We start from the raw sequence: 26,488 nt of genomic DNA on the forward strand, positions 1-26,488 counted from the left end.
AACCTCAGTTTTCTCATCTGTAAAATGAGGGACTTGAGTTTCCTTCCTAAATTTCCTAAATCTATGATCTACCCTTGTCTGAAATTAGATTATATTCACGAACAACCCCACTAAAAAGAAAGATGACAGAAGCAGAACTGAGAGAGCAGGGTCATTAAAACCCACAGAAGTGAGTAGAAGATGACAGCAATTGGGGCCATAAAGGTCAAGTGAAGGTTACTTTTAGAGGAGGGAGATCTGGAAATATTTGTAAGCTGCTTGAGTCATTCTCCAAATAGCTAAATAGTTAAATGATATGACCAGGCATTTCTCAAAGGAAGAAACACAAATATGCAATAGTCATATGTAAATACACATTAAAGCAATTTGGATGTAGGACCAAAGTTACAATATATCTTTCTGACCAACACTAGGTCAATACTTTCAAGATATCAATGGAAGAAAAAAAAAAAAAAAAGGACCCTTTTGTACAAGAATATTTCTAGCAATCTTTTTTTTTTTTTTTTTTTTTTTTTTGGGTGATAGTAAAAAATTGTAAACTGAAAGGATGTCCATTGATTGGGGAATGGCTTAAAAAGTTATGGTATATATGGTATATGATTGTGATGGAGTACTACTGTGCTGTAAAAATTGATGATGGAGTTGTCTGCCATGGCAAACCTGACAACTATATGAACACAATTACAAAACACTTTTCACATAAATAAATTCAGATCTAAATAACTGGCAAAATAAGAATGGCTCATGGATAGGTTGAATTTAAGTGACAATTTTACTTATTAGCCTACTTATTCAGTGCCCATACCAATCAAACTTCAAAAAATTATTTTATAGAGATAGAAAAAATAATAAAGTGCATCTGGAAAAATAAAAGGTCAAGAATATTAAGGGAATTAATGGGAAAAAAAAAGGCAAAGGATAGTGGCCTAAGAGTATGAGGCCTAAAACTCTATTATAACACAACAATCATCAAAACATCTGGTACTAGTTGAGAAATAAGAGCGATGGATCAGTGGAATAGGTTAGATATGTAAGACATGATAATCAATGGCTATAGTAATCTACTCTTTCATAAACGAAAGACTCCAGGCTTTTTGGATAAGAACTCACTATTTGACAAAAATTGTTTGGAATACTGGAAAATACTATGTCACAAATTCAGCACAGACTTACAACACACGACCCATCCCAGTATAAGGTCAAAATGGATACATGATTCAGGCCTAAAAGGTGATGATATAAGCAAATTAGGAGAGCAAGGGATAGTTTACCTATCAGCCTTTGGAGAAGGGAAGAATTTATGGTCAAAGAAGAACTACAAAACATTATGAATTGCAAAACGGATAATTCTGATCACATTACATAAAAAAAGTTTTTGCACAAACAAAACCAATGTAGCTAAGATTAGAAGAGAAGCAGAAACCTGGGGGAAAATGCTTTATCATCAGTGTTTCTGATAAAGGCCTCATTTTAAAAATGTACAGAGAACTGACTCAAATGTATAAGTCTGATATATATAACTGATAAATGATCAAATGATACAATTTTCAGATAAAATAATTAAAGCCATCTATAGTCACATGAAAATACACTCTAAATCACTTTTGATTTGAGGCATATAAATTAAAACAACTCTGAAGTACCACCTCACCCCTCTCAGATTGGCTAAGATGACAAGAAAAGATAATGATAAAGGTTGGAGGGGATGTGGGAAAACTAGGACACTAATGCATTGTTGATGGAGTTGTGAAATGAGCTAACCACTCTGGAGAGCAATTTGGAACTATGCTCAAAGGGTTATAAAATTGTGTATGCCCTTTGATTCATCAATGTCTCTACAAAAAAGAGGAAAAAGGACTCATTTATGCAAAAATGTTTATAGCAGCCCCTTTTTTTTTAGTGGCAAGAAACTAGAAACGAGTGAATGTCCATCAATTGGGGAATGGTTGAATAAGTTATGGAAGTAATCAGTGCTGTATAAAGAATGATTAACAAGCTGATTTTAGAAAAGCCTAGAAAGATTTACATGAACTGATGCTGAGTAAGCAAGCAGAATCAGGGAAACACTGGACAAAGCAACAACAAAATTATATGATGATTAACTATGATAGACTTGGTTCTCCTCAGTGATTCAATAAACTTTGAGATTGGATGGAAAAAGAGAAGGGGGAGAGGGATTACTATGAAATTTGTTTTTTAAAGTTATCTTGTGGAGAGATAAAAATATCAACTTGCACATCTTTTCCAAAGTAATAATATTATGAAATTGCTTTAGAGGTCTTTAAAAAAACATAAGATGCTTAAAAGAATAAATTGAAGCAAATGATAAACATGATATTTCCTTCTGTTTAAAATACATTTTCATTATTTAGACGTGTGCCATATATGGAACCACTGCCTCTCCCCTACTGCCCCCTACCCCCCAAACAATTGAGGTTAAGTGACTTGCCCAGGGTCACATAGCTAGGAAGTGTTAAGTGTCTGAGGCCAGATTTGAACTCAGGTCCTCCTGACTTCGGGGCTGCTGCTCTATCTACTGCACTAACTAGCTGTCCCTGGAAGCACTGCTTTTTTGATACTGTAACATATAAAATGCAGGGACTGGCAAACTACAGATGCTGCCTGTGTTGTATAGCCTGTGAGATAAAAATTTACATTTTTAAATAAAAATGTAAGAACCATTTTAGCTCACTGGCAGTAAAAAAACAAAAACAGTAGGCAGAAGGCAACAAATTGACTCATCTCATGACTTATTCTAGTACAGGGTCTTCCCTGAAAGTTCATAATTTTTTACAAGAATTATTAAATTAACATACCAACTGTGTCACCTGGATAGCTCCCACCTTCTAGGACATCAAAACTGTTGGGCACAGGAGAAGCACTGCTAGTTGTAGAGGAACTGTCAATAGCTAGGAAGAAAAGAAAATCAAAATGACATTAATAAAAATGGCAAACATTTATAAAAAGTTGTTGGCAGTCTGATAAAGACGTTTTTCGTAGACTAGAGTAAGAATCTTGCCTTGAGAAATCAATAAAAAGACTAAGGTTAAAGACAGTTTGAGTCAACATGAATTCTGTTTAAAAGGAAATGAATGGGATGAAAATAAACCAGAAATAAATAATTATGAGGTAACATCCATTTAGGGCAAGGAAGAAGACATAAAAGTAATATAAGTAGCCAAAGAACAAAAGAATGAGTTTTTAAAGGGAACCAAATGTAACAAAAGCCACACTCATAAATGTGTCCCCTCAAGGATCAGTTAAGACCTGCCACTAACAGGGCTCTTTTACTTCTATAAAGATGAGATGTAAATTTCATTCTGCCTGTTTCTTCTGTAAAGTGGGTTCCTTGTTCTATTTACCTCACAGGATTCTGGGAAGATATTAGGAGCATCACTAAAACATGAACCCCACAAATAGAGATGCTATCCTTGCTCTTTGATACCATTTATTACACAAGCGCTATTCTACCCTGAATTTTTTTTAAATGATATGTTTGCTGGAAATGTTTTTCAGGATTGCATATATATATATAACCTATATCAAATTGTTTGCCTTATCAGTGGGGGAAAGGGTAGAAGGAAGAGAGAATTTGAAACTTAAAAATTTAAGAAAAAAATTAATTTACAATTTTAAAAAATGAATATTAAAATTGTTTTTCATGTAATTGGGGGAAAATAAAATATTAAGAAAATGTAAAAAATTATTGTTATTTCATAATTCTAGGACAAATAACAAAACTTACTCTATATTTAGAATATCAAACAGAGGGCTAGACATTATAATTATGGATTAACTTCTGTTACTAACAACTCTCTAAAAACTTCCAAAGTCAATTCTTTAGCTTTGGCCTTAATACTCTCTCCTCAGTCCCACCTCCACTACCACTCTCTGTCCTACTCCCCATCTATAAAATACTTCCCATGTGTCCTATGAGATTTAAATGTGGACAAATTAGGCCGAGAAAATCATCTCTAGAGATAACTATTCATGTATTAATTGTTCTGGGAGCTAGTTGGTGAACTAGAGGAAAATATTTCCTCCATATTAATTACTCATATACACTGACTGAGTTCTTAGTTAAGCAATAGATCATTTAATCAGTGTATTAAGTAATTAAGTATTGAACTAAAAACATGAAAAAACAATCCTTGCTGTAACGTATTATCAATGCCTATAAAAATATTGACTTCCTTATATACATAAAGTATTTAAACTAAAACAAAACATTTTAGGCATTAAGATAAAAGCTATCTTGAGATGAAATTACATTAAATTATCAAAGTCACTATTTCTGCCTTTGTGATCCCATCGTATTGACAAAAATAGCTAAGACATTCACAGCTGATCACTATTACAATATTGATGTTACTGTGCACAATGATTTTCTAAATCCTCGAAGTTCACTTTGCATCAGTTTATCTAAATCTTCCCAGATTTTTCTGAAATATCGTGCCGGTCATTTCTTATAGTACAATAGTATTCCATCACAAACATGTCACAACTTGTCCAGCCATTCTCCAATTGATGGACACCCACACATTTTAAAGAGTATGCACTGTTTGATATTCCATTGGACAAAATTCTAAATTGCTCTACAAAATAGCTAAATCAATTTACAACTTCATCCAAGAGTTCATTAGTGTCCCCATTTTCTATATTCCCTCCAATATTTGCTGTTTTTCTTTTAGCCAATTGGAGAGATATGAGGTGATACTTCAGAGTTGCTTTAATCTGCATTTCTCTAATCATTATTGAGCATTTTTTCATGATTAGATAGCTTTCATTTCTTCTTCTAAAAATTGCCTATTTTTACCCTTTGACTATTTATCAATTTCCACAGACTCTCTTCCCCAGTTTCTTACATTTCTTCTAATCCTTGCTACATTGGTTTTGTGTGCAAAAGCTTTAAAATTTAATGTAATCAAAATTATTGTTTAACATTCCATAATGTTCTTTAACTCTTTCTTATTTGACCACACATTCTTCCCTTATCCATAGGAAAACTATTTAATGCTCCCCTAATTTGCTTACAATATCACCCCTCATTTCTAAATGATATATCCATTTTGATCATATCTTGGTAAATTAGATGGTGAAAGTAATGAAATATTAGAAACCTGGATAGACGTCTATGAAGAAATGCAGAATTATATTTTAACATTTTAGAAATTAACAATTCTAAATGACTTTGGGAGCTCTGGTAACCACTTCAGAGAACCAATGATGAAGTAACCATATTTTTGGGCAGAGATATAAATGAACTAATAGAATGAGACATATGACTATACATGTCACAAAAGTTTTGTTTTTTCTTTGGGGGGAAGAGGAAGGTGAGAAGGGAAAAGAGAAAAAAATAAATGCTTAATAATTAAAAAAAAAATTTTAAAGGGTACCAAAATGGTAGGTCCCTAACTGATAAAAAAATGATGAGGAAATGGGGGTAGCACCAATGGAGGTGGTAGAGATGTTGTTAAAGCTAAACTTCCTAATCTTGAACTTCAAAATTCCCTAAAGAACATATTTTGCATTTCTTTATTAACAGTGCTAAGGGTAAAAAAAAAAAAAAATAATTTAAAGAAACAAAGTTGTAGATAAGAAAAAGAAGACATTTGAGACAATTAAAGGAAAAAAAGTACTGATGAGGCATATTAATAGAGCTGGGCATAATATAAGTTAAATTCACACAGTTTATATAGTTATTTTCTTATTTTAGTCAAAAAATATGACCGTTGAGGTTTGGAGAATTTTCTTCTATTCTTTTGCCAATAATTTGGAAGAAAATCTATTTGATTAAAAAAAATTTTTTTTTGGTGTCAAAGGAATTGAAAATTTCCAAGGAACCATTTTATTTTGATCACAGAAAGAAATGTAATACTTTTTTAAAAAAATGTCAAAAAGACTAGGAGATGAAACCTAAATTGTCAAATTGAATATCAATTTAATTAGTGGCAAGGACTATATGACCTTATTTCCCCTGAAAAGGGGATGAACAAATGAGCCTCAGCTAAGGCATTAGGAGTTTAAGGTCTATGATATCATAGGTCTGGGTATTCATTTTCTCTAAGAATATGAAAAACTCTCTTAAATTTGATTGCTGTGACAAAATAGTAACCAACTGTTGACCAAGTTTCTTGGAGTTTTGGCTATAAGAGCTTACTGGGAAAAAAGTTTAATAATCTACTCTCCACCCTACAGAAATCAAACTGTCTTCCTTTCTATGACTAGACTCAAAACTCTTTTTTGAGTAAGTCTAAAGCCCATAGAGAAAGACTGAGATGAGATTAGTTAGAGGGTAGACCTGTAAGAGCAGAGATTCCTCCCACTCAAGCATATGCAAGTATGTATTTTTCATGCAAATAAGCACCAGATACAATTTTTTTTGGAATCAAGTTTTTTTTTCTTTGAACTTGTATTCAGGATTAAGTGTGTATGATGGAAGAATAATTCAATTTATACCTTGCAGACTAATTTATATGAACAGTACTAATTAAACAATGTCTCTTGCAGATTTCCTTTGCTGACTGTAGCTTTGGAGGAAATGTTTATTTTGCTACATATTTGCAGCAGTTTATCAGATTGTTTTAAACAATCAAGTTCGTTGGTCAAATGACTCTATTGGGAAAACCAATCTTAGAAAAAGAAAACTTAAAGCAAATTTAGTACTACTGTGAAAATGAAAAGATTAATTCACAAATATTTTAGGTCTCACCTAAAATTTTATACTTTATAAAATAATTATAGAATATATTGAGTCTTTTATCTTCTTTCTGTGGAGGAGTTATCTTTGTTGTTCATGTGTTCATTCAAATCCAATTCTTTATGTCCCTATGGACCATAGCATAACACCCTTCTATCCTCCCCTATCTCTCAAAGTCTGTTCATAGTTTCCATGACACTATCCATCTTATTCTTTGTCATCCTTTTCCTTTGGCTTTCAATCTTTCCTAACATCAGGGTCTTTTTCATTGAGTCCTATATTCTTATTAAGTGATTCAAGTATTAAGTTTCTTTAGTATTTGACCAAGGGACTCTAAAATCTCTCCAGCACTACAATTCACAAGTGTTGGTTCTGAAGCATACAGGTTTGCTTCCAACTCTCACAGCTATACGTTGCTACTGGAAAAACAATTAATTTTGACTATAGACCTTAACTGGCCAGGTGATGGCTTTGCTTTTTTTTTAGCATGCTCTCCAGATTTGCCATATTTTTCCTTCCAAGGAGCAACAACCTTTTAATTTCTTGGCTTCATTTGCGGTCTGCAGTGACCTTTGAGCCCAAGAATATAAAATCTGACATTCCTTCCCTATTTGCCAGGAAGTGACAGGAAGTTGCCAAGATCTTGTTTTTTTCTAGTTTTTTTTTTTTAATGTTAAGCTTCAAGCCAGCTTTGACATACTCCTTTTTCACCCTGATCAATAGGCCTCTTAACTGAAGCTAGTAATCTAAATAAATCTGATATGATCAAAACTGATAAAAGAACATTATAGTTTTGAAATGAGAACCTAATATTTTTAAATACAATTGGATTCCCCCCCCCCCCAAATGAGAGCTAAGAAATATGGTAGCAGATAAGTGGAAGAAACTTGATGCACATAGTGGTCAATGACAAAAGTAAACTAGTGTCTGAATAAACTCAAAGACCCCAGCTTTTGGAACAAGAACTCACTATTTGACAAAAACTGCTGGGAAAAACTGGAAAACAATAGGACACAAACTAGATATAGCTTAACATTTCACAACATAGGGATAGCTTGGTGGCGCAGTGGATAGAGCACCAGCCCTGAATTCAGGAGGACCCGAGTTCATATCTGGTCTCAGACACTTAACACTTTCTAGCTGTGTGACCCTGGGTAAGTCACTTAACCCCAGCCTCAGAAAAAAAGAAACAAAAAAACAAAACAAAAAAAAAAAAAAAACACATTTCACAACATATACCAAGATAAATTCAAAATGAGTGCATGATTTAAAGGAGGACACCATAAATAAATTAAAAGAATTAATTAAGGAAAAGTCTACCAGCTAGACCTAGGGAAAGGGAAAAAATTAATGATCAAACAGGATAGAGAAGAACAAAAAGCAAAACAGATAATTTTTATTATCAAATAATTTTATTACCAAAAAACTCCAATGCAACCAAGATTAGAAAAGCAGAAAGTAGTAAAGTGTCTCTGAACTCATTTCTCAAATATATAGAGAACTGAGTCAAATTTTTTAAGAAAATAAGCCATTCCCCAACTGATAAAAGCTCAAAGGATATGAATAGGTAGCTTTCAGATGAAGGAATCAAAGCTATACATAAGTGTATGAAGAAGTGCTTTAAATCACTTTTGATCAGAGAAATGCAAATTAAAACAATTCTGAAATTATCATCTATCAGATTATCCAATAGGACAGAAAAAAGTTAAGTGAAAAATGATGGAAAGGATGTTGGAAAACTGGGACACTGATGCCCTGATAGAGGGGGTATGAACTAATCTACCCATTCTGGAGAACAATTTGGAACTGTGCCCAAAGGGCAATCAAATTGTGCATACCCTTAGACTCAGAAATACCACTACAAGGCCTGTAGCCTAAAAACATCATTAAAAAGGGAAAGTACCTACAGGCACAAAAATATTCACAGCTGCTCTTTTCATGGTGGCAAAATATTGGAAACTGAGGGGGATGTCGATCAATTGGGAAATGGCTGAACAAGTTGTTATATACGAATGTAATGAAATACTATTGTACAATAAGTAATGATGAAGAAGGAGAATTTTAAAAAAATCTGGAAAACTTGTATGAACTGATGCAATGTGAAAATGAGCAGAATCAGGAAAACAGTATCAACAACACTGCATGATCAAGTATGATGATTCAGCTCTTCTCAGCAACACAATGATCACAGACAAAGGATACACAAATGCTATCTATAACCAGATAAAGAACCAATGGACTCCAAAACCATTTGTTACTGGCTAAGAAATACTGTAGTAGATCAGTTAGGTACACAAGACACAATAATCAATGATTATAGTAATCTATTTGATAAACTTAAAGACTCCAGCTTCTGGGATAAAGAACTATTTGACAAAAATGATTTGGAATACTGGAAAATAGTATGTCACAAATTTGGCACAGACCATTGATCTTATACCCCATACCAAAATAAGGTCAAAATGGGTACATAATTTAGACTTAAAGGGTGATAGTATAAGCAAAGTAGGAGAACAAGTAATAGTCTACCTGTCAAGATATATAAATTAAGGAATTTATAGCCAAAGAAGAACTAGAGTACATTATGAAATGCAAAATGGACAATTTTGAATATATTAAATTAAAAAGGTTTTCCACAAACAAAATCAATGCAGCCAAGACTAAAAAGGAAGCAGAAACTGGAAAACAATTTTTACAGCCAGTGTTTCTGATAAAAGCCTCATTTCTAAAATACATAGAGAACTGACTCAAATTTATAAGAATCCAAGGGATTTCCCAATTGATAAATGATCAAACAATATGAACAATTTTTAAATGAAGAAATTAAAGCCATCTATAGTAATATGAAAAAAATGCTCTAAATCACTAATGATGGGAAATGCAAAAAAGACAATTTTGAGATAACCACCTCATACCTCAAATTAGTTAATTTGACAGGAAAAGTTAATGATAAAGGTTGGAAGGGATACTCTGGGAAACTGGGACACTGATGCATTGTTGGTGGAGCTGTGAAATGAGTCAACCATTCTGGAGAGCAATTTGAAACTATGCCCAAAAGGCTATAAAACTCTGTATGCCCTTTGATCCAGCAGTGTGTCTATCCCAAAGAGATCATAAAAGAGAGAAAAGGATAAAAGGTGTAAAAATCTTTGTAGCAGTCCTTTTTGTAGTGGCAAGGAACTGGAAATTAAGTGGATTATTTGGGGAATGGTTAAATATGTGATGGCATATAAACGTAATGGAATATTATTGCTCTATAAGAAATGATAAGCAGGCTGATTTCAGAAAATCCTGTAAAGACCTACACGTATTGACACTGAATGAAATGACCATAATCAAGACAACATCGTATACAATAACAAGATTATATGATAGACTTGGCTCCTTAATAACAAGGTGATACAAGGCAATTCCAATAGACCTGTGATGAAAAGTGCCATCCATATCCAGATATTGAATATGGATCAAAGCAAATTATTTTCATCTTTGTTTTTGTTTGCTCGTTTCTTTTTTTTTTCTTTCTAGTATTTTTTCTCTTTTAATCTGATTTTTCTTGAGCAGCATAATCAATATGGGAATATTTAGAAAAATTGCACATGTTTAACCTTTATTGGTTGCTTACTATTTTGGGGAGGGAAAAAGGGAAGGGAGAAAAATTTAGGATATAAGGTTTTTGCAAAGGTGAATGTTGAAAACTAATTTTGCATATATTTGGGGAAAAAAAAAAAACTGAGAGACTCAGAATGCAGGTGAAAGCATATTTATTTTCATTTTATTCTTTCTCGTGGTTCCCCACCTTGATCTATTTTTTCTTTCACAACTGTGACTACTATGAAAATTCATTTTATAAGATAGCATATGCATAAGCAGTATCAAACTCTCTTCCATCTTAAGAGGGAAGGGAGGAAGAAATATTTAGAATTCACACTCTTATAAAACTAAATGCTAAAAATCATCTTGACATGTAACTTGTGAAAAAAAACTATCAAATGAGAGCATTCTTTGAAGAAATAAACAGGGGGACTCTTAGAGAAATATTTATCTATCTGCATTGATTTTTGAATCCAAGAATATAATATCTGACACTGCCTCCAATTTTTCTCACTCTCTTTGCATCACCTTAGTTATTTATGTTAAGCTTCAAGCCAGCTTTCATCTTCTCCTTTCACCTTGAGCGGCTTCTTAATTCTTTTTTTAAGAATGGAGTCAGCTGCATGTTTGATTGTCTTATTTCTCTCAACAATCTTATAGACTTTGATTCATCTTAACATAGCCTTTTGCATGATATATTTTGCATGTAAATTGAATCAGTAAGCTGACAATATACAGCCTTATTATACTCCTTTTCCAATCTTAAACCAATCAGTGTTTTGTGCTCACCTCTAAGCTATTGCTTCTTGATCTGCATACAAGTTTCTTAGGAGAAAAACAAAATGATCTAGTACTCCCATCACTTTGAAGTCTTGCCACAATTTGTTATCTGACTGATAGAAATAGTTACTGTTGTCAATGAAGCAGAATATTTTCTGGAATTCTCTTACCATCTCATCATCTAGAAAATGTTGGCAATTTGGTCTCTAATTTCTCTGTTTTGAAAACCAACCTACTTTTCTGGTAATTCTTAGTTCACATATTGTTGATGCCTAGCTAATAATGTATAACCTTGCTGGTATATGAATTGAGTGCAACTGTTTGGTAATTTGAACACTCCTTGGTATTGCTCTTTAGAATTAAGACATAAACTGATCTTTTCCAGTCTCGTGGATATTTTTGTGTTTTCTAAATTTGCTGGCATATTGAGTATAGCATTTTTAATAGCATCTTCTTTTGTATTTTGAACAACTCACTAGTCTTATTGCTAGCAATATTTCCTAAGGTCCATTAGACTTGATTCTGTAGGATGTTTGGCTTTGATCAGTAATCACACCATCATGGTTATAAGATTTTTTTTGTACAATTCTTAGACAAAAAATTTCTTGTCTTTTCTATTTTATTTTCTTCTATTTCTTTGTGTTGTTCATGTAAAAAAACTTCTCTCTCCCAGAATTCTGCATTCAGTTAGGTATCTTTTTGTCTCATTTTCCTTCTTCCTCAAATATTTGTAAGGCCTCATCAAATCATCATTTTGCTTTCTGGCTCTTTATTTTGTAATGTTTTATGTTGTTACCTCCTGCACAATATTGTGAATTTTTATTCATAGTTCTTCAGGTTCTCTATCTACCAGATCAAATCCCTTAAATCCTGTACAATACAAAGACCTTTTCTCCCCACAACTGCCACAGAGATCAGACCATTTGTCCTATATCAAAATGCATTTCTAAAAAAATATTCTCTGAGTAAAATTTTTTGTATCAGAAAAGAAATCTGAATTTTTTTCTTTTCCTTTTATGGAATGCTTATAGTATCTTATTGTAAGATTTGGGTTAAGCATTTGGTCATAGTTTCTGTGCTATTTGCTGGCCTTTATGTTGTATCTGTTGTACCCCCAAATTCCTATTTAATTTCTTTTTTTCCGGAGGCTGGAATTAAGTGACTTGTGTTAAGTGTCTCAGACCACATTTGAACTCGGGTCGTCCTCCTGAATTCAAGGCTGGTGCTCTTTCCACTGCGCCACCTAGTTGCCCCTATTTAATTTCTTATGGTGACTCATGATATATTAAAACCATAATGGTGAAAGTCTGGATGGAGATGGGATAATTATATAAGGTTACTCAACTTAAAGAACAGAGGAACATTGATGATTGTATACCGGGCAATCATATTAAAATTAACTTTCTTTTTACCTCTTCTTTGATTTCTTTTTAAACTTATATTTCTCATTTTAAGTTTTATGATGGCTTAAAAATGGCAGCTAGAGTAATGTTCTCAGAGAATAAAAGATGGTATGTAGAACAAAAATTAATATAAGTAAGAATGAAAGCAGTGATTTAGAACAGAAGACTTTTGTTAGCTTTGGTAATCTGCAAGATTTATATTTGCTCAAAACTAGTTAAAACTTACTCTCTAATATTCAGAGCAGATAGCAACATCCCACAAAACATAAAAAATCTGACTCTGACAGCTGTTTCTGACACAAGATAATTTTGTTAACCTTATGAATATTTTAGACATAATTTTTAAAATGAGAAAAAAATTTAAAAATACTCTATTTTTGTTCCCTATAATTTTAAAATATAACTGTTTGGGGTGATTTAGTATAAAATGTTGAAATTTTTCTTAATAGGGCCCCTCAAAATTTTTATATATTTTTTATTGTTCAGTTATTTCAGTAGTGTTTAACTTTTCATGACCCATTTTGGGTTTTCTTGGAAAAGACACTAGAGTGGTTTGCCATTTCCTTTTCTAGCTTATTTTACTGATGAGAAAACTGAGGTAAATAGAGTTAAGTGACTTGTCCAGAGTCATACAGCTAATATCAAAGATCATATTTGAACTCAATTCTTCCTCATTCCTGGTCCAGTGTTTTATCTACTAGTCCATTTATTTTATTTACTTATATCCATTTAAAAACATGTAAAACATGTAAAAGTATATATTTAAAATACATATTTATGGATTTGTAATTTTATCAATTTGGGTAATCCCCTTCTTGATAACTCAGTTAGTAGTTTGAATTATTACAGTTAAAATAATTGTCATCCCACTCTTAAGCTAATGATGAAAATCAGGACTTCAGTGAAATACACTCTCTCCTCTCTGCCAAATCAAATCAATGTGAAGACATAAACTTACTAGATTTTTGTTTCTTTCTTTTTCCTAGTAAATTTTTTCAGTTTACCAAGTTGAAAGTAGGTGAAAATAAACCAAAGAGACTGGAGAACTAAACAAGCAGTGGCTAAGGACTTCACTGAAATGTTCAAGTTTCAAGTCGTCTTCAGATAAAGGACTGTTGTTTTTGTTTTGTTTGTTTCTTTGGTATCTCCAGGGCGTAGTACAATGCCTAGCACATAGAAAACAGGGAACACAAGTTTGGTATTGAATAATATTTTCCTTCCTTCCTTCCATGGAGTATGACTGTATTCATTAGACAGACATTAAAAAAAAAAAAAAAATACAAGTACAACAAGCTCATTATAAGAATTTTAAATGGTAGAATAAAAATTGAAATTTAAAATTTATTTCCCCCGTTGTTGCCTTTTTTCTTTTGCCCAGAATAGTTATAGTTCACAAACAAAAAAGATGTAATAAGTTTAAAGTTTCTGAAAAAAAAATTTCTACTTTCTAGGAAACCTGGCAGCAATAGAGCTCATACAAAATGCTTTAATACTAATGTCACACTAGTTTTTGAGGGTATTAAAACAAAAAACTGATTATATTTAATAGTGCCATAAACTTCATTCTTCTTCTCTCCTCTTCACCAGTTAATGAAAATGCTACTGGCACCTATACTCCACAGCCAATGTTAGGATCAACTATGAAGTGTCTAAAACAAGATATTTAGCAATATTGGCTGTTAATCATCATCCTAGCCTTTCTCACTCCAACAGCTTTAACTCACTGTAAAATGCAGAAACATCACTGTCAAATTATTTTGCCTGGAGAGCATTAACAATTAATGCAAGCAGGATAAGGGGAGGGAAATGATTCTAGATGAACTCAGCCAAGAATAAGTAGGAAAGAAGAAAAAAAAAAAGCATTTAAATGTTTCATTCTAACCATGAAAGTGTCTCTGACTTCAGTTTTGCATGTTAAGCTAGATAATTGTCTTTAGTCTAATGGGGCAACTAAATTGTGTACATCGGCAAGATAAAACAAAAGGAATCAGATATTCTGAACATTGTGAATCTTCTAATCAGCAATCATATGGCACATTTAGTTCAATCTGACTTCTTAGATTTTGAATGTAGATTTTTGAATGTTTTGAATATAAATCAGATTCTAGTAAGTTTTAAGGGGAAATGATTCAAAAAGCTATTAAAAAAAAGGCTATAAAAAGCCTCTTGCTTTTTAAACTATTATACTTCCTAATATTATTTGTAATTAGTTATTTGAAAAGTCTAAGAAATAACATATGCAAGATAAATTTTTATTGGAAACTAATATAAATTGATGAATTCAACATTATTTAATGATAAAACTACATGTCCATTATTTTCATTTTTAAGCATATATTTCAAGTGTTTGACAAGTTCCATTTTATTTAGATATGAGCTGATTAATTTTTATCCCCTAATTAGGGTTTCAAATCTCAAGATCTCATCTTAAAAATTAAAATTAATTTTCACTATTATAAAATACTCCAAAAACTTCATCAGCAAAACAGACTAGATTAAACCATGGTATTTTCAGTGAACATTGAGTGTATATTTACTGTATAAGTAAATACAGGATTCTATAAAATTAAATCTTTCTTTCCAAGCAACTTGCATTCATTATATTTAAAAACATTTACTGCTTCCAAGAGCACTTAGAATAATGCTGGGCACAGAGCAGAGCTTAATAAATGCTTGTTGCCTTGCCATCTTATTCTTTTTAAAGGACAAAAAAGTTATAAAGATGGACATTTCCAATATAAGAATTGAGTCTTACAACCTAGAATTTAAACAATCTAAAGTTATGAAGGTAATGTGCAAATAATACTTCCTTTTACAAACTGGAAGATAATATAATATAATTCAGAGGAAAGACTGCTGGAGTCAACATTAGAAAACCTGGCTTCGCATCCAGGATCTGCTGCTTCCTAATGCTTGTGTGATCATAAGCAAGTCACATCACTTAAATGCACCTCAGTTTCCTTATCTGTAAAAGGAAGAAGCTAGACTATATGGTCTCTGACACCCTTCTACATGTAGGATCCTATGACTTAATGATTATCTGAGTCACCTAAAACATTAATCATATAAAATAATTCCTAAAAAAACCACATAATTCCACGACACTAGAATTAATTTAATTCCCATTTTAAGTGTAATGTAGTATTCTTCTTTGCTATCATAATGGCTTCTTCTTGTTACTTGAATCCTCAAGCACAAAGCCATGCTCATGGAGCTAAAACAAAAAATGGCTCATCTAACTGCAGAGATTTTGCAGAAATAAAAACCAATAAAAGCACTCTTGCACAAAACTCAGCATACATGCATGATATATACAGATGAAAGAAAACTATTCTTTTAACTCTTTGGGACTTTGATCAATTTATTTGCATTTTTTCTTAGTAAAGAGAATCATCCCTTTATCTTTGCCAGAAACATAAAAAAAAAAAAATTATGATATAAATGTGACATACTAACTATTCAAAGATTTTTTACCTAACAGAGATACAAGAAAAAAATCTAGCTCTAGCAAAGGAGCCTCCATTATCATGATAAACTCTCAAATCTTTTATTAATAAAACTAAGCAAGTAAAATTTTCAATAATCCCTATTTGCTGGCAAACAAATGACAGGTAACAGACCAAAGAATACCATCCAAAATGAAACACAATGAAAGAAAGCTCATAATGGGAAAATAGGAAACATAATTAAGATTTTATAAAATAAATACATTTGATAAAATCTCCAACATATAAATGCATTTTTATATTTATAGTAAAAATGGAGTGACTCTCCTGTTCTTCCCCTCATTCAATTTTTTTTTAAAAGATGAAAAAATGCCATGTAGGAAAGAGAGATGATGCTATATGTTGCAAAGTTCTGACAAAGTAAATCTCATTGATGAGAGTATGATGAAATAATAATAGTGTAACAGAACAGCTATGGATACTATTAGTCCAATCTTAAACCAGAAAGATATAGCTTTTATATGAAACTTCTCAAATCTTTTCCAGGATTCTTCTAAGAATAGAGAGAATGCTATTAAATAGATTTGAACAGAAAAACCCATGTATATATTATTCTAACCAATAATACATGAACTAGTTATATACTTGCCTGAAATATAATAACAACAATATCTGGGTTTTGTTAGGCACCTAATGAAATGGGCAGGTGACCTTGAAAAATTTCTTCCTATTCCTGTTATTAATATAAATCAGACCCAACTCTATAGCTCTGACACTGAAAAAGTACACAAGGCAGATAACATAAAGCATTATGCAAATGTGCCAGAGTAATAATCAGCCAAAAGCTTCATAATCAATAAAAAGCCTTTTTTTTTTTTTGCTCAAAAAAATAGAAGGAAATACAAATTGAATCAGAATCCCTTCTCTCAACATATAAAGCTTACACTGTCATCTACAAATGAAAGTAGTTTTGAAATTAATGAAATGGAGGAAAAAAATGTCATTTCAGGTATCACAACCTTTTCCATCCAAGCTAAATTTTACTTTCAACTACATACTTAATGTTACTAAATCCTAAAACACTAATTTTCCAAGTTTTAAACAGAACCTAAAATCCAATGTGGTGGAAATGAAAGAGAAAACTAGCATAGGAAAAGATCAAGAACCGGTGTAAAGCTAAAGCAGACCTGCTTCCTCATCCTCCTCCTCCTCTTCCTCATCATCTGAAGTTGATGACGAGGGAGTTGGTGCAGAGCTAGCTTGATTATTAACATATCCACCAAACTGCATGCCTGTGAAGTGGAAAGCACAAACACAAAAGTCAAACCGACAGGAAAGATGAGAAATAAAATCATGTCATTGCATTTTAAAGTGAATAAGAATTCTGATATTCCAAAGGACAACGCAACATGCACATAACCAAATGTTGGAACATCTAGATTATCTGTGATAAGCAGTTTAGGAGAAACAGCTTTTAATTTGGTTAAGCATCAAAAGTACACGGAACTACACTATATATTTCATAGAAGCAACCATTCTTCCTTTGAACTTTTCTTGATGCCTACACATTTTTATCAGTGAATACTTGAAATATCTTATTTTTTAGACTGTAAGGTCCTTGTGTGTAGGGAACATGATACAACAGAAAGAGCACTGATTTATTTGGAGTAAAAGGACTCAGCTTCAAATCCTAGCTTTGCTAAAAATGACTAGGTATGACCATGAACAAGTCAAGTACTTCCTCTTTTTGGACTGTAAAATGAAGACATGAGACTAGAATGATCTTTGAGCTATTTTCTAGCAAAGACTAATTCAGCTTGTATAGAATTTAGCCCATTCTCCCCACCTCACTTCACCTTGGCCCAGCCAAATATTGTCTTAGTAATAACTCAGTTTTTATGATGGAGGAAGGGGATTAGCATCACAAATCACAAGTGAAAAGGAAGAGATGCAGAAAGAATAAAATAAATTCTAGCACTTGAAACAATGTTCTACACATAGTAAGTGCTTAATAAAAACAATAGACTGCCACCATTACCTACCTAAAGAGGAAGAAACTTCAGTATTACACATGTACAACCATTTCAAGCTAGTCAAGATCTTGGGCTTGAAAAAGAATAATAAAATTGAATCCTCACAAAATCCAACAAGGAAAATTTTGCAGGAAAATACAATGAATGACAATTATAAGGTACTTCCCAGCAAATTATGTTGAAAAGCAGTTAGTCTTTTCTGTTTCATTATTAGGTAAAATTAGGATAAACTGTTTTCAATCATTTAGTATGCTAATTCAAATTGGTACTAAAAGGGAAAAGCTGAAATTTTAAATTTCAAGATGACCTAACAAAATATTTAAAGAAAAATCTATTATGTGCCTTAAATAAATTTTCTATGATGGGGCAAAAGCTAAATGTAAGATGATTAAAAATTTTGGCTTATCTATTAAGTCTTAAGATATCATAACAAAAAAAAAAAAAAAAAAAATCTACCATCCTTACTGAAACAGTTAAATTTCAATGTAAAAATGACAGCCATTTTTGATAAAACTAAAAAAAGGAAAAAAAACAACCCGTAAATGAGATTCAGGCAATACATAATGTAAACTTGGTTTTAATAGATCTGATTTAAATTGGCCTACTTTTCTAATAACAGTCCAACTAAATGCATTCTTAATACATTATACAACATACAGCAAGAATGTCATGATTAAGCATATATTTTGTAGGTTAATATAAAATATTATAGAGAAAGAGATAAACGCACATGATTCTAGCTCTGGGGAAAGGGAAGCATTTTCTCCAAATAAATAGCAAAAATAGATGTGAGTATATATTTACATATAATCAATCTCTCAATTAAGGAAAATATGAAAGAAGTTAAAGTGCATTTGTTTTGTGTTTGATATTACAAAAGAGAAATGTAAGATTTTCCATTTTTTAATAGACTGCTGGGTAATCCTAGGCCCAATTCATTAGGTCTATGATTGGCAAAGATAGGTGTCACAATCCCAGAAAACCAAGTAACTTTATTTGATGACTTGTCTTTCTTTTTAAATCAGATTGCCTAAAAGCAAATTACAGATAATTATTATTAACTGGAGATAGTGGGGTGGGGTAAGGAAGTTAATCTTTCTCATAATGGAACTGCATATGCCCTGCTCCTTTATAAACCCACTATCAATCTATCCTATTATCAACTTATAGTTTTTAGGAAAAAAACAAACAAACAAACAAAAAACTAGCCCTACTAACAATACCTATATATATGAAAAACTACCAGTGTCACTGGTGTATAGAGAGATGGATATGACATAAAAGCAAAGAAATGATTAGAACATTTTTAAAAACTAAAGCAAATGTACTGCACATTACATACTTACATAATAGAACATTCCAAGTCCTAGGTAATTAAATTTTTGTAAATTACCATTTATTTCACCAGAAGAATGCTTTTATAATGCAAAAAATAATTCTGGAACCAGTTTCATAGATTGAATTTTTATATACTAAGTTTTTTTTTTTTTGGTAGCATAACTAGATATATTTCAGTCTATCCCTTTAAAATGTTACACATACCTCCCCCCCCCCAATTTACTTTGCTAATCAAGCAGAAGTAGTGGTATAGATATAGAATTTGACATTGGAGCATGATGCTTTTTTACATTAAGCCATCTTAAATTATTTTCTTCAAGCTAACATGAAAGCAAGTTAAATATACTAGGTGGTAGTTTTGAGTTGCAAAGGGAAATCAAATTAAGATGGAAAACAGGACATAGACAATTCACAAAGTAAATAATCTAGTTGACTGCGAAGACTTTTAAAAGATCAGAGAAGTAATGAATGAAATTAAGTTAGATTTAGGGGTTGTCCCTTGTACAGTCAAAAATCTTGTAAAAAGAATATAAAGACAATTGAAAGATATGTACAAAATCTTTCATGGCTAAAAGAACCTCAAGAAAACCTTAATCACTACTGGTAGAGAAATGTTGAAACAGAGACTTTTAAAATGATAAGGTAGCCTTAACATAGTTTTTCCTAATCAACAATCAAGAAACTAAATCATTATGGAATAAAGCTGCAACATAATGTTTTAAGTTAAACAGTGAAAAGAAACATGCATTAGTAAGGTTAAAATAATGAAAACCACTCTCTAGCACGACTGGTCATGAAGAAAACTGTTATTTAGCTGGTGGCACTCTTCAGATATGAATAGTGCAATGGTATTAAAATGATATATTCTAGCATCTATTCCTGAAACTTTGACAAATAAGCAGGGAATAAAGTGTCACAGAACACAGAAAACATAGTATTTGTATTTGCTAATGATTGAAAATATCTATATCAAAGACCCAAGGGCAAGTAAAATGGTTATGTTTAGGATTTTACCTTAATTACTGGATTACATTAGATAACAATGTGATTATCAATTCTTAAGAAGTACAACCTCCATGCCTTAGGCAAAGCCGTTTGTTTTTCCTTCCATAAACAGGGGCATAAACTTCTTATCTATGAAATCTATGAAGTGATTTGGAGATCAAAAGGTAGACTTAAGGATTTCATTTTCTTCTTTTGACTGAAAAGGAAATTTTGGTTTTTATCTTAATCCACTTTTGCTCTTCAGGCAAGACTATTTGAATTGCACAGGATTATAAAATATGCAAGAATATGTAATAGTTTAAGAACACAGAGATGATTAACTCCTTCAATGAATATTATAGACCCCAGTACTGTTAAAGCTAGCATTTGATCTATATGGCAAAAACTATGGTCAGAAAGGAATTAGTTGACTTCTGAGTTGGTGTCTTTTCTTTTGAAGATTTCTCTTGGATTCCCTCTAAGACAATAACCCTGACCCTGAAGTACTGACATAAAATAAGATTTTTCCCCTTGGGGAACTCCCAGACCTTAGGAAAAGCAGGCAAACTCCCTTGGAGATTTTGGTCAATCACTCTCCATTGAATTGCCACAAACAACTCTCAGTGGTTCAAACTCAAAAAACAAACAAACAAACAAACAAACAAACAAAAAAAAACCACCCAACAACAACAAAAAAAAAAACAACAAAGGTGATTTTATTCAATTGAAGATCTCTGTCTTGATGGTTCTCTATTGAGGAGCTCAGATAGCTCCCAGTCCCATGCCAAGATTTATCCCATATAATCAAGATTTTGTTAATCCATCGCTGCCAAATTCCTAATAAGTTTAGCCTGCTAAGAAAGCTTCCTTCTTAGTGAACAATAAAAATCCCTTTTTGCTACACAGATTTGGGGTTTACAAATTCTTTCGCACAGGACCTGTCCTCCCAACAGAGGGGATCTCTCACCCCAGTTCTCCCACCTCATTATTTGCACCTCACCAGTAGTACAACTTAGCCTAAAGTAAGATTTAAAAAAGATTTCTGCTAAAAGGACAGTAAACCTTGATCTATTGGCTTTCTGGATAGTCTGTGAAGCCAAGCAGCTGCATCTATTGTCTAAGAAAGTCTTTATTTAAGGAAAGGAAACAGGATAAGTTGCAATCTAAAAGGCCTCAAAAATTATCTTTTTCTTCCTAAATAAAAGATAGATTAACCAAATAAAGCCACTTTAGTTTGCCAGAGACTTTTAAGTTCCTTTTCTCTTTCAAAATTCCTTCTTACTTAAAATTGGAAGAAAAACAGTGGGTAGAAGAGAAAGTCAATTCAACAAACATTTATTAAGCATCTAATATGTGCAAGACTTTACGACTTAAAAGACTAATAAAACCAGTCTCCTGTCAAGAAGCTTACACTCTAACAGTGTAGGAGAGGAAAAACAACACAAAAAGTACAAGAAAAATCAAAGAATTCTCTGAGAATTTAATAGCTTGATGGGTTAAGAGAAAAGTTCATAGACAAGGGGGTACCTCATCTGAGTCTGAAGAAAAGCAGCATATTCTATGAAATCCAGAAGAAGGAAAACATTCTAAACCTGGGAAAAAGTGTGAAGGAACAGAAACTTTACATTACAAAGTTGGGATCAATAAGGAAGGATGTAAAGGAGTTATAATAGGTAAGGATATGGAGAGTTTGTAAATAATAGGACATCAAAGATATGGCAGGAAGCAGCAGTTTTCCTAAGATTACCGATATTCTAAAGGCAAGCGGTTATTTTGAAGTCTGGCAATTGCCACTTCATAGAAAACTTGCCCCATCTATGCTGACCATATAAAAAGTACAAACTGTAGGCAAAGAATTAAAAAAAAAAAAAAAAAAAAAAAAAAAAAAAAATTGCCCACTGGCCTAAAATTAAAAGATGAGAAATCTGTCAAAGAAAAAGGTAAAATAGGGTAATTTGAGATCAAAAAGTATACTACAGTTAGTTTCTATATCACTGAAAAATGTGGGTACTAAAACAGAGCCTGTTAAGTGCTAGTCAATTTGTGGAATAACAACTTTGGGCTTGGGAAAAATCAGAAAAAGTTTATTCAATGTATTATTTCCATAATAGCTATAATTTCACATGAACAATGACAAAAAACAAAAACAAAAATAAAACAACACCTTGTGCAGAAATAATTTGTGACTTCCTTATTTATCTAGTATTTTAAAGAATCTCAGACAAAGAAAGTTTGGTTGCTCTGTACTTAAAACAAAAGGTCAATGAGTATGATTTTGCAGAGATAAAAGGTCTAAAAGCACTATGCAATACAAATATTTTAATTTCCCTCCTCTTTTTCTGTCATAAAAAATACTTTCAGGATGGCCCTCTGGGAGGACCTAGTAAAGAAATACTGGGGAAAATTATGGTATTAAAAAAAATAAACTTTTTAGGAAAAGAAAAAAAAAAAAAAAAAAAAAAAAGAAAATTGACTCTGAGATTTGAATATGTCTATTCATTTTCTCCAATACCTTCCTGTAGTAAGAGTTCTGGAGATTGTGTCCCTGAGGCTATAGGTTCAGTTGTCTGGTTCGCAGTAGGCTGTATCCTTGCAGAAACACTCTCTGATGAAACTGTGGGTGGTGCTGGACTGGTTTTGTTTAGCTGAACATTTTGCTTTCCAAGACAGGATGAAGAATCTGCAACTGACAAGGGCAAAGTATTTTACTCACAATACCATATTATAATAGATTTATTAAACTGTTTTGTTATTAGTCACTATAGAACAGGTAAATTAATCTAGCAAGCATTCCTGTAGGTATATTTTCCAGATTAAATAAATATTAAAACTCCTAAGTACTAATATGATTCTCTTCCAAATGAAAATCTTTCTAATATGCTTAATCAGTCAATTAAACAATTTATTAGGCACCTACTACGTGCAAGGCACTATGTTAAAGCTGGGGATACAAAAAAAGCAAAAGACAGTTCCTGTCCTCCAGAAGCCAACAATCTAGTATTTACATATCTTCTTGCCTTTAGAAACAAAATAAAGAGAATTTAGTCTTCTATTGTTAATTCAAGCCATCAATGTTAACATTAATTATGATGTAACCTAAGAAACTAGTAGTACAGAGTTGTTTGATCCTTCACTAAATATTCTGCCCCCTCCCCTCCAGCGTGCGTGTTCTCCCTCCCTCTCTTTCTTTCTCTCTCTCTCCCAGTTTTTTTTTTTTTTTGTTTAATGGATAGAGGGATATTTTGGATTGCTGAGATTGTTCAATGTCTAGCATGTGAATAATTTTCAATGAAAAGAAAACTTTATAAAACATAATTAGTGAGGCCAAACAAAAAAATGTAATGAAGTTAAATTAGGTATCTCAGGTTGTTTTTGTTTGTTTTAAGTAACACTACCAGAAAATTACTAATAAAATCATTTAATTTTTTAACATGGTTTTCTTACATCTTCTTTTCCAACCAGGAAGAGGAAGTATCTGAATATTTTGTATGCTTTAATGATAAATTTGATAAAAATGATTTAACAAAATGTTAAAAGAAAGTTCTCCTATGGTGATCTGCACAATACCCTGGAGCCCTTCCTTTCCTTATAATATAGTGTACTAGCTAGCCATGCTATATAGCCATGCTATACTAGCCATACTAGTGGCTTCCTCTATCCTTAATATTTCTTAATACTTTATATACAAGACACCCTGAGTAATAGTACAGTATAGCCTGATCATTTCTGTCATTTTCCCACTTTTATTCCAAAATCATGGTACGCCACAAATTGCAATCACACACCATCAAAAAGAAGAAATTAATGTTAAAACTTAGAATTACCCAAAGTGTTACATGACACTTAGAATGCAGTCATCTCAATTCTGGGTCAAGATAATTTTCCACCTAGAGTATCCATCCAATTAAGACATGTATCTAGAAAACTTTAGACATCAATTAATCCAACTGCCTCATTTAGTTAAGAAAACCAAGTCCCTGGAGAGGCTAAGTAAAGCTGTGTAAGAAAACTTGGGATTCCCTAAGACTCTTTCTACTTCATAAAGCAATCTACTAAGGCTCCTTCATATACCATACATACCATAGTCTAATCTTTTTATTTTCCTTTTAAAAATAAAAAAGTGGTTATTAGGATTAATTTATTTAATTATTATTATTATTTTTTTTTTTTTTTACATCACTTTAGATTTCTCTGAGGAAGATGTAATGCTCCAGAGTTTTCAATGATTAATAATTATTTGCAAATTTCAGCATTTGGAAAATTCCTGACATTAAAAGTAAATACTTTAGCTTATATTCTAGATTTTAAAATATTGGAAAACAATTTAGATGCAAATGTTTCCCCATATTATATTTTACCTAAATTTCAGCACAGCACTGTTGAAAAGTAATTTCAGTATTCACATGGATCACAGTTTTATATAAATTCATACCAGTATGAATAATATGAATTGATATATTTATACCAATATTTCTAACTTTAATATGATAAATCTCCAAAACTCTTAATGAGGTTTTAAGCTATTACACACACATAAATGCTTATGATATTTCTTTTAGAGATCTTAGAGTCAACTCTATGTTATGGCATTTTAAGAAAAAGGGAAAATTTTTCATTCAAGTTTCTTTAAAGAAGCTGAAATAGGTGGTATTTTGTCTAAAAGAGCTATGATCATCACGTCTAATTTAAAAAAAAAAATAAGATTTTCCTGTGATGGTCCAAATTGATGAGATTATAATTTATTGCTAAACCTATTGCAATGACATTGGAACTTGAATTCTATTTTGTACTGTTAGAGCTGTTTCTCCCTCATGCACACTCATTAAAAACTCCAGCCTGAAGTTTCGATTTCCTGAACATAAAGAATTCCTTCCCAAGCTCACAAAGAATAAATTTAACATTGAGCACATTTCATTTCATCAAAAGTAATATATAACTTTATATTGCTTTTGAACGTTAAAAACTATAAAAATAAAACTTAAAAGCCATTGTTCACTATAATTCACAATTTTACTCTTATAAGAACTTTCTGTTTTTTCACTGTAAACAAATTATGTGAATGAAAAAAAACGCAGGCTCTAGCTGCCTATAAATTATTTGCATCAAGAAAAATATTTTAGTCACTAAAATTCAATTTTGTGTAGGAAACATAAGGAATCAGATAAAAGGAAATTTTCTTACCATAATTATTTAATTAACTTATTAGAAAAACATTAAGCTAGGCCTTGAAAGACAAACATGTTGTGATTATAAAGTGATTACAAACCCAGTATGTACTGGATCTGAATTCTGACTTTGCTCTCTGCCAATTTCATCTTTTACCTATCAATTTCTCTCCCCTATATCTCAATAGATAGATAAATATTTATCTTATATGGGTGCCTCTGGAAATGTTTGTAGTTTTCAATTTCTGTTTTTATAACTGAGGCACTGGAGACTAAATGATAAATTCTATAATCATAAGTGTACTTTCAGCTTAGACTAGTGAACAAACTATCATTCAATTCTCAAAATCTTAATTTGTCATCTAATCAAATTGGGGGCCATTTCACCTCCCCAGAGGCTTATAAAAAGATTCCAAGGGTGTAGAAAGATGAATCACATTCCAACTCTCTCTACCACCTACTACAAAGGGGGGTAGTTATAATTTAACCTGAAGAAGCTACACAAGCACAATTCTCCAACTCATCTGATATTCATACACCTAGATCTCTACTTGGGCTGCACTTGGGAAGTAATTGTTCCACCTCCTCCTTTTCTTTTCGTTTCTTTCTTTCTTTTTTTTTTTTTGAGGGGGGGGAGGGTTAGGGGGAAATGGGTGAGCCAGCCATACAAGATGAACAAGCAAAAAAGGATTTCTATTTTCACTGCAAATTATATTCATGACCTTTGCCTGCACCCATCTCCAAATTGTGGAGGGCACCATATGCTTCCAATCACCCAAGCTCCCAATCTCTATGTCATTCCTAATCCTCACCTCACATATCCAATCAGTTGATAAAGTTGCTATGGAGATAGACACAAATTAGGAGGAAAAAAAAAAATCAGTTCTTACAACTCACACAGGCCCTCATCACTGAGACTATTGCTAAGGCTTTGAGTGAATCTTCCTTGAAAATTTTTCTTTAGGAGCCAAGATGGTGGAGGCAACACCTGTTTCTGACCTTCTCTATAACCCTCAGACTAATTAGCAAATCTAGCCTCTGAATTAGC

At 32.1% G+C, this 26,488-nt stretch overlaps 1 protein-coding gene across 1 annotated transcript in view; it reads right to left on the reverse strand.

The window, feature by feature from the left end:
* Positions 1 to 26,488, reverse strand: part of SEC24B (SEC24 homolog B, COPII coat complex component) — an 85,626-nt gene that overhangs the window by 34,858 nt on the left and 24,280 nt on the right. Inside the window, 3 exon segments of the mRNA XM_074274729.1 lie at positions 2,817 to 2,909; positions 17,108 to 17,212; positions 22,788 to 22,955. Of these exon segments, the coding sequence (XP_074130830.1) occupies positions 2,817 to 2,909; positions 17,108 to 17,212; positions 22,788 to 22,955 (366 nt within the window).

The sequence above is a fragment of the Sminthopsis crassicaudata genome, chromosome 6 (genome assembly GCF_048593235.1).
Source record: "Sminthopsis crassicaudata isolate SCR6 chromosome 6, ASM4859323v1, whole genome shotgun sequence".
NCBI classification, from domain to species: domain Eukaryota; kingdom Metazoa; phylum Chordata; class Mammalia; order Dasyuromorphia; family Dasyuridae; genus Sminthopsis; species Sminthopsis crassicaudata.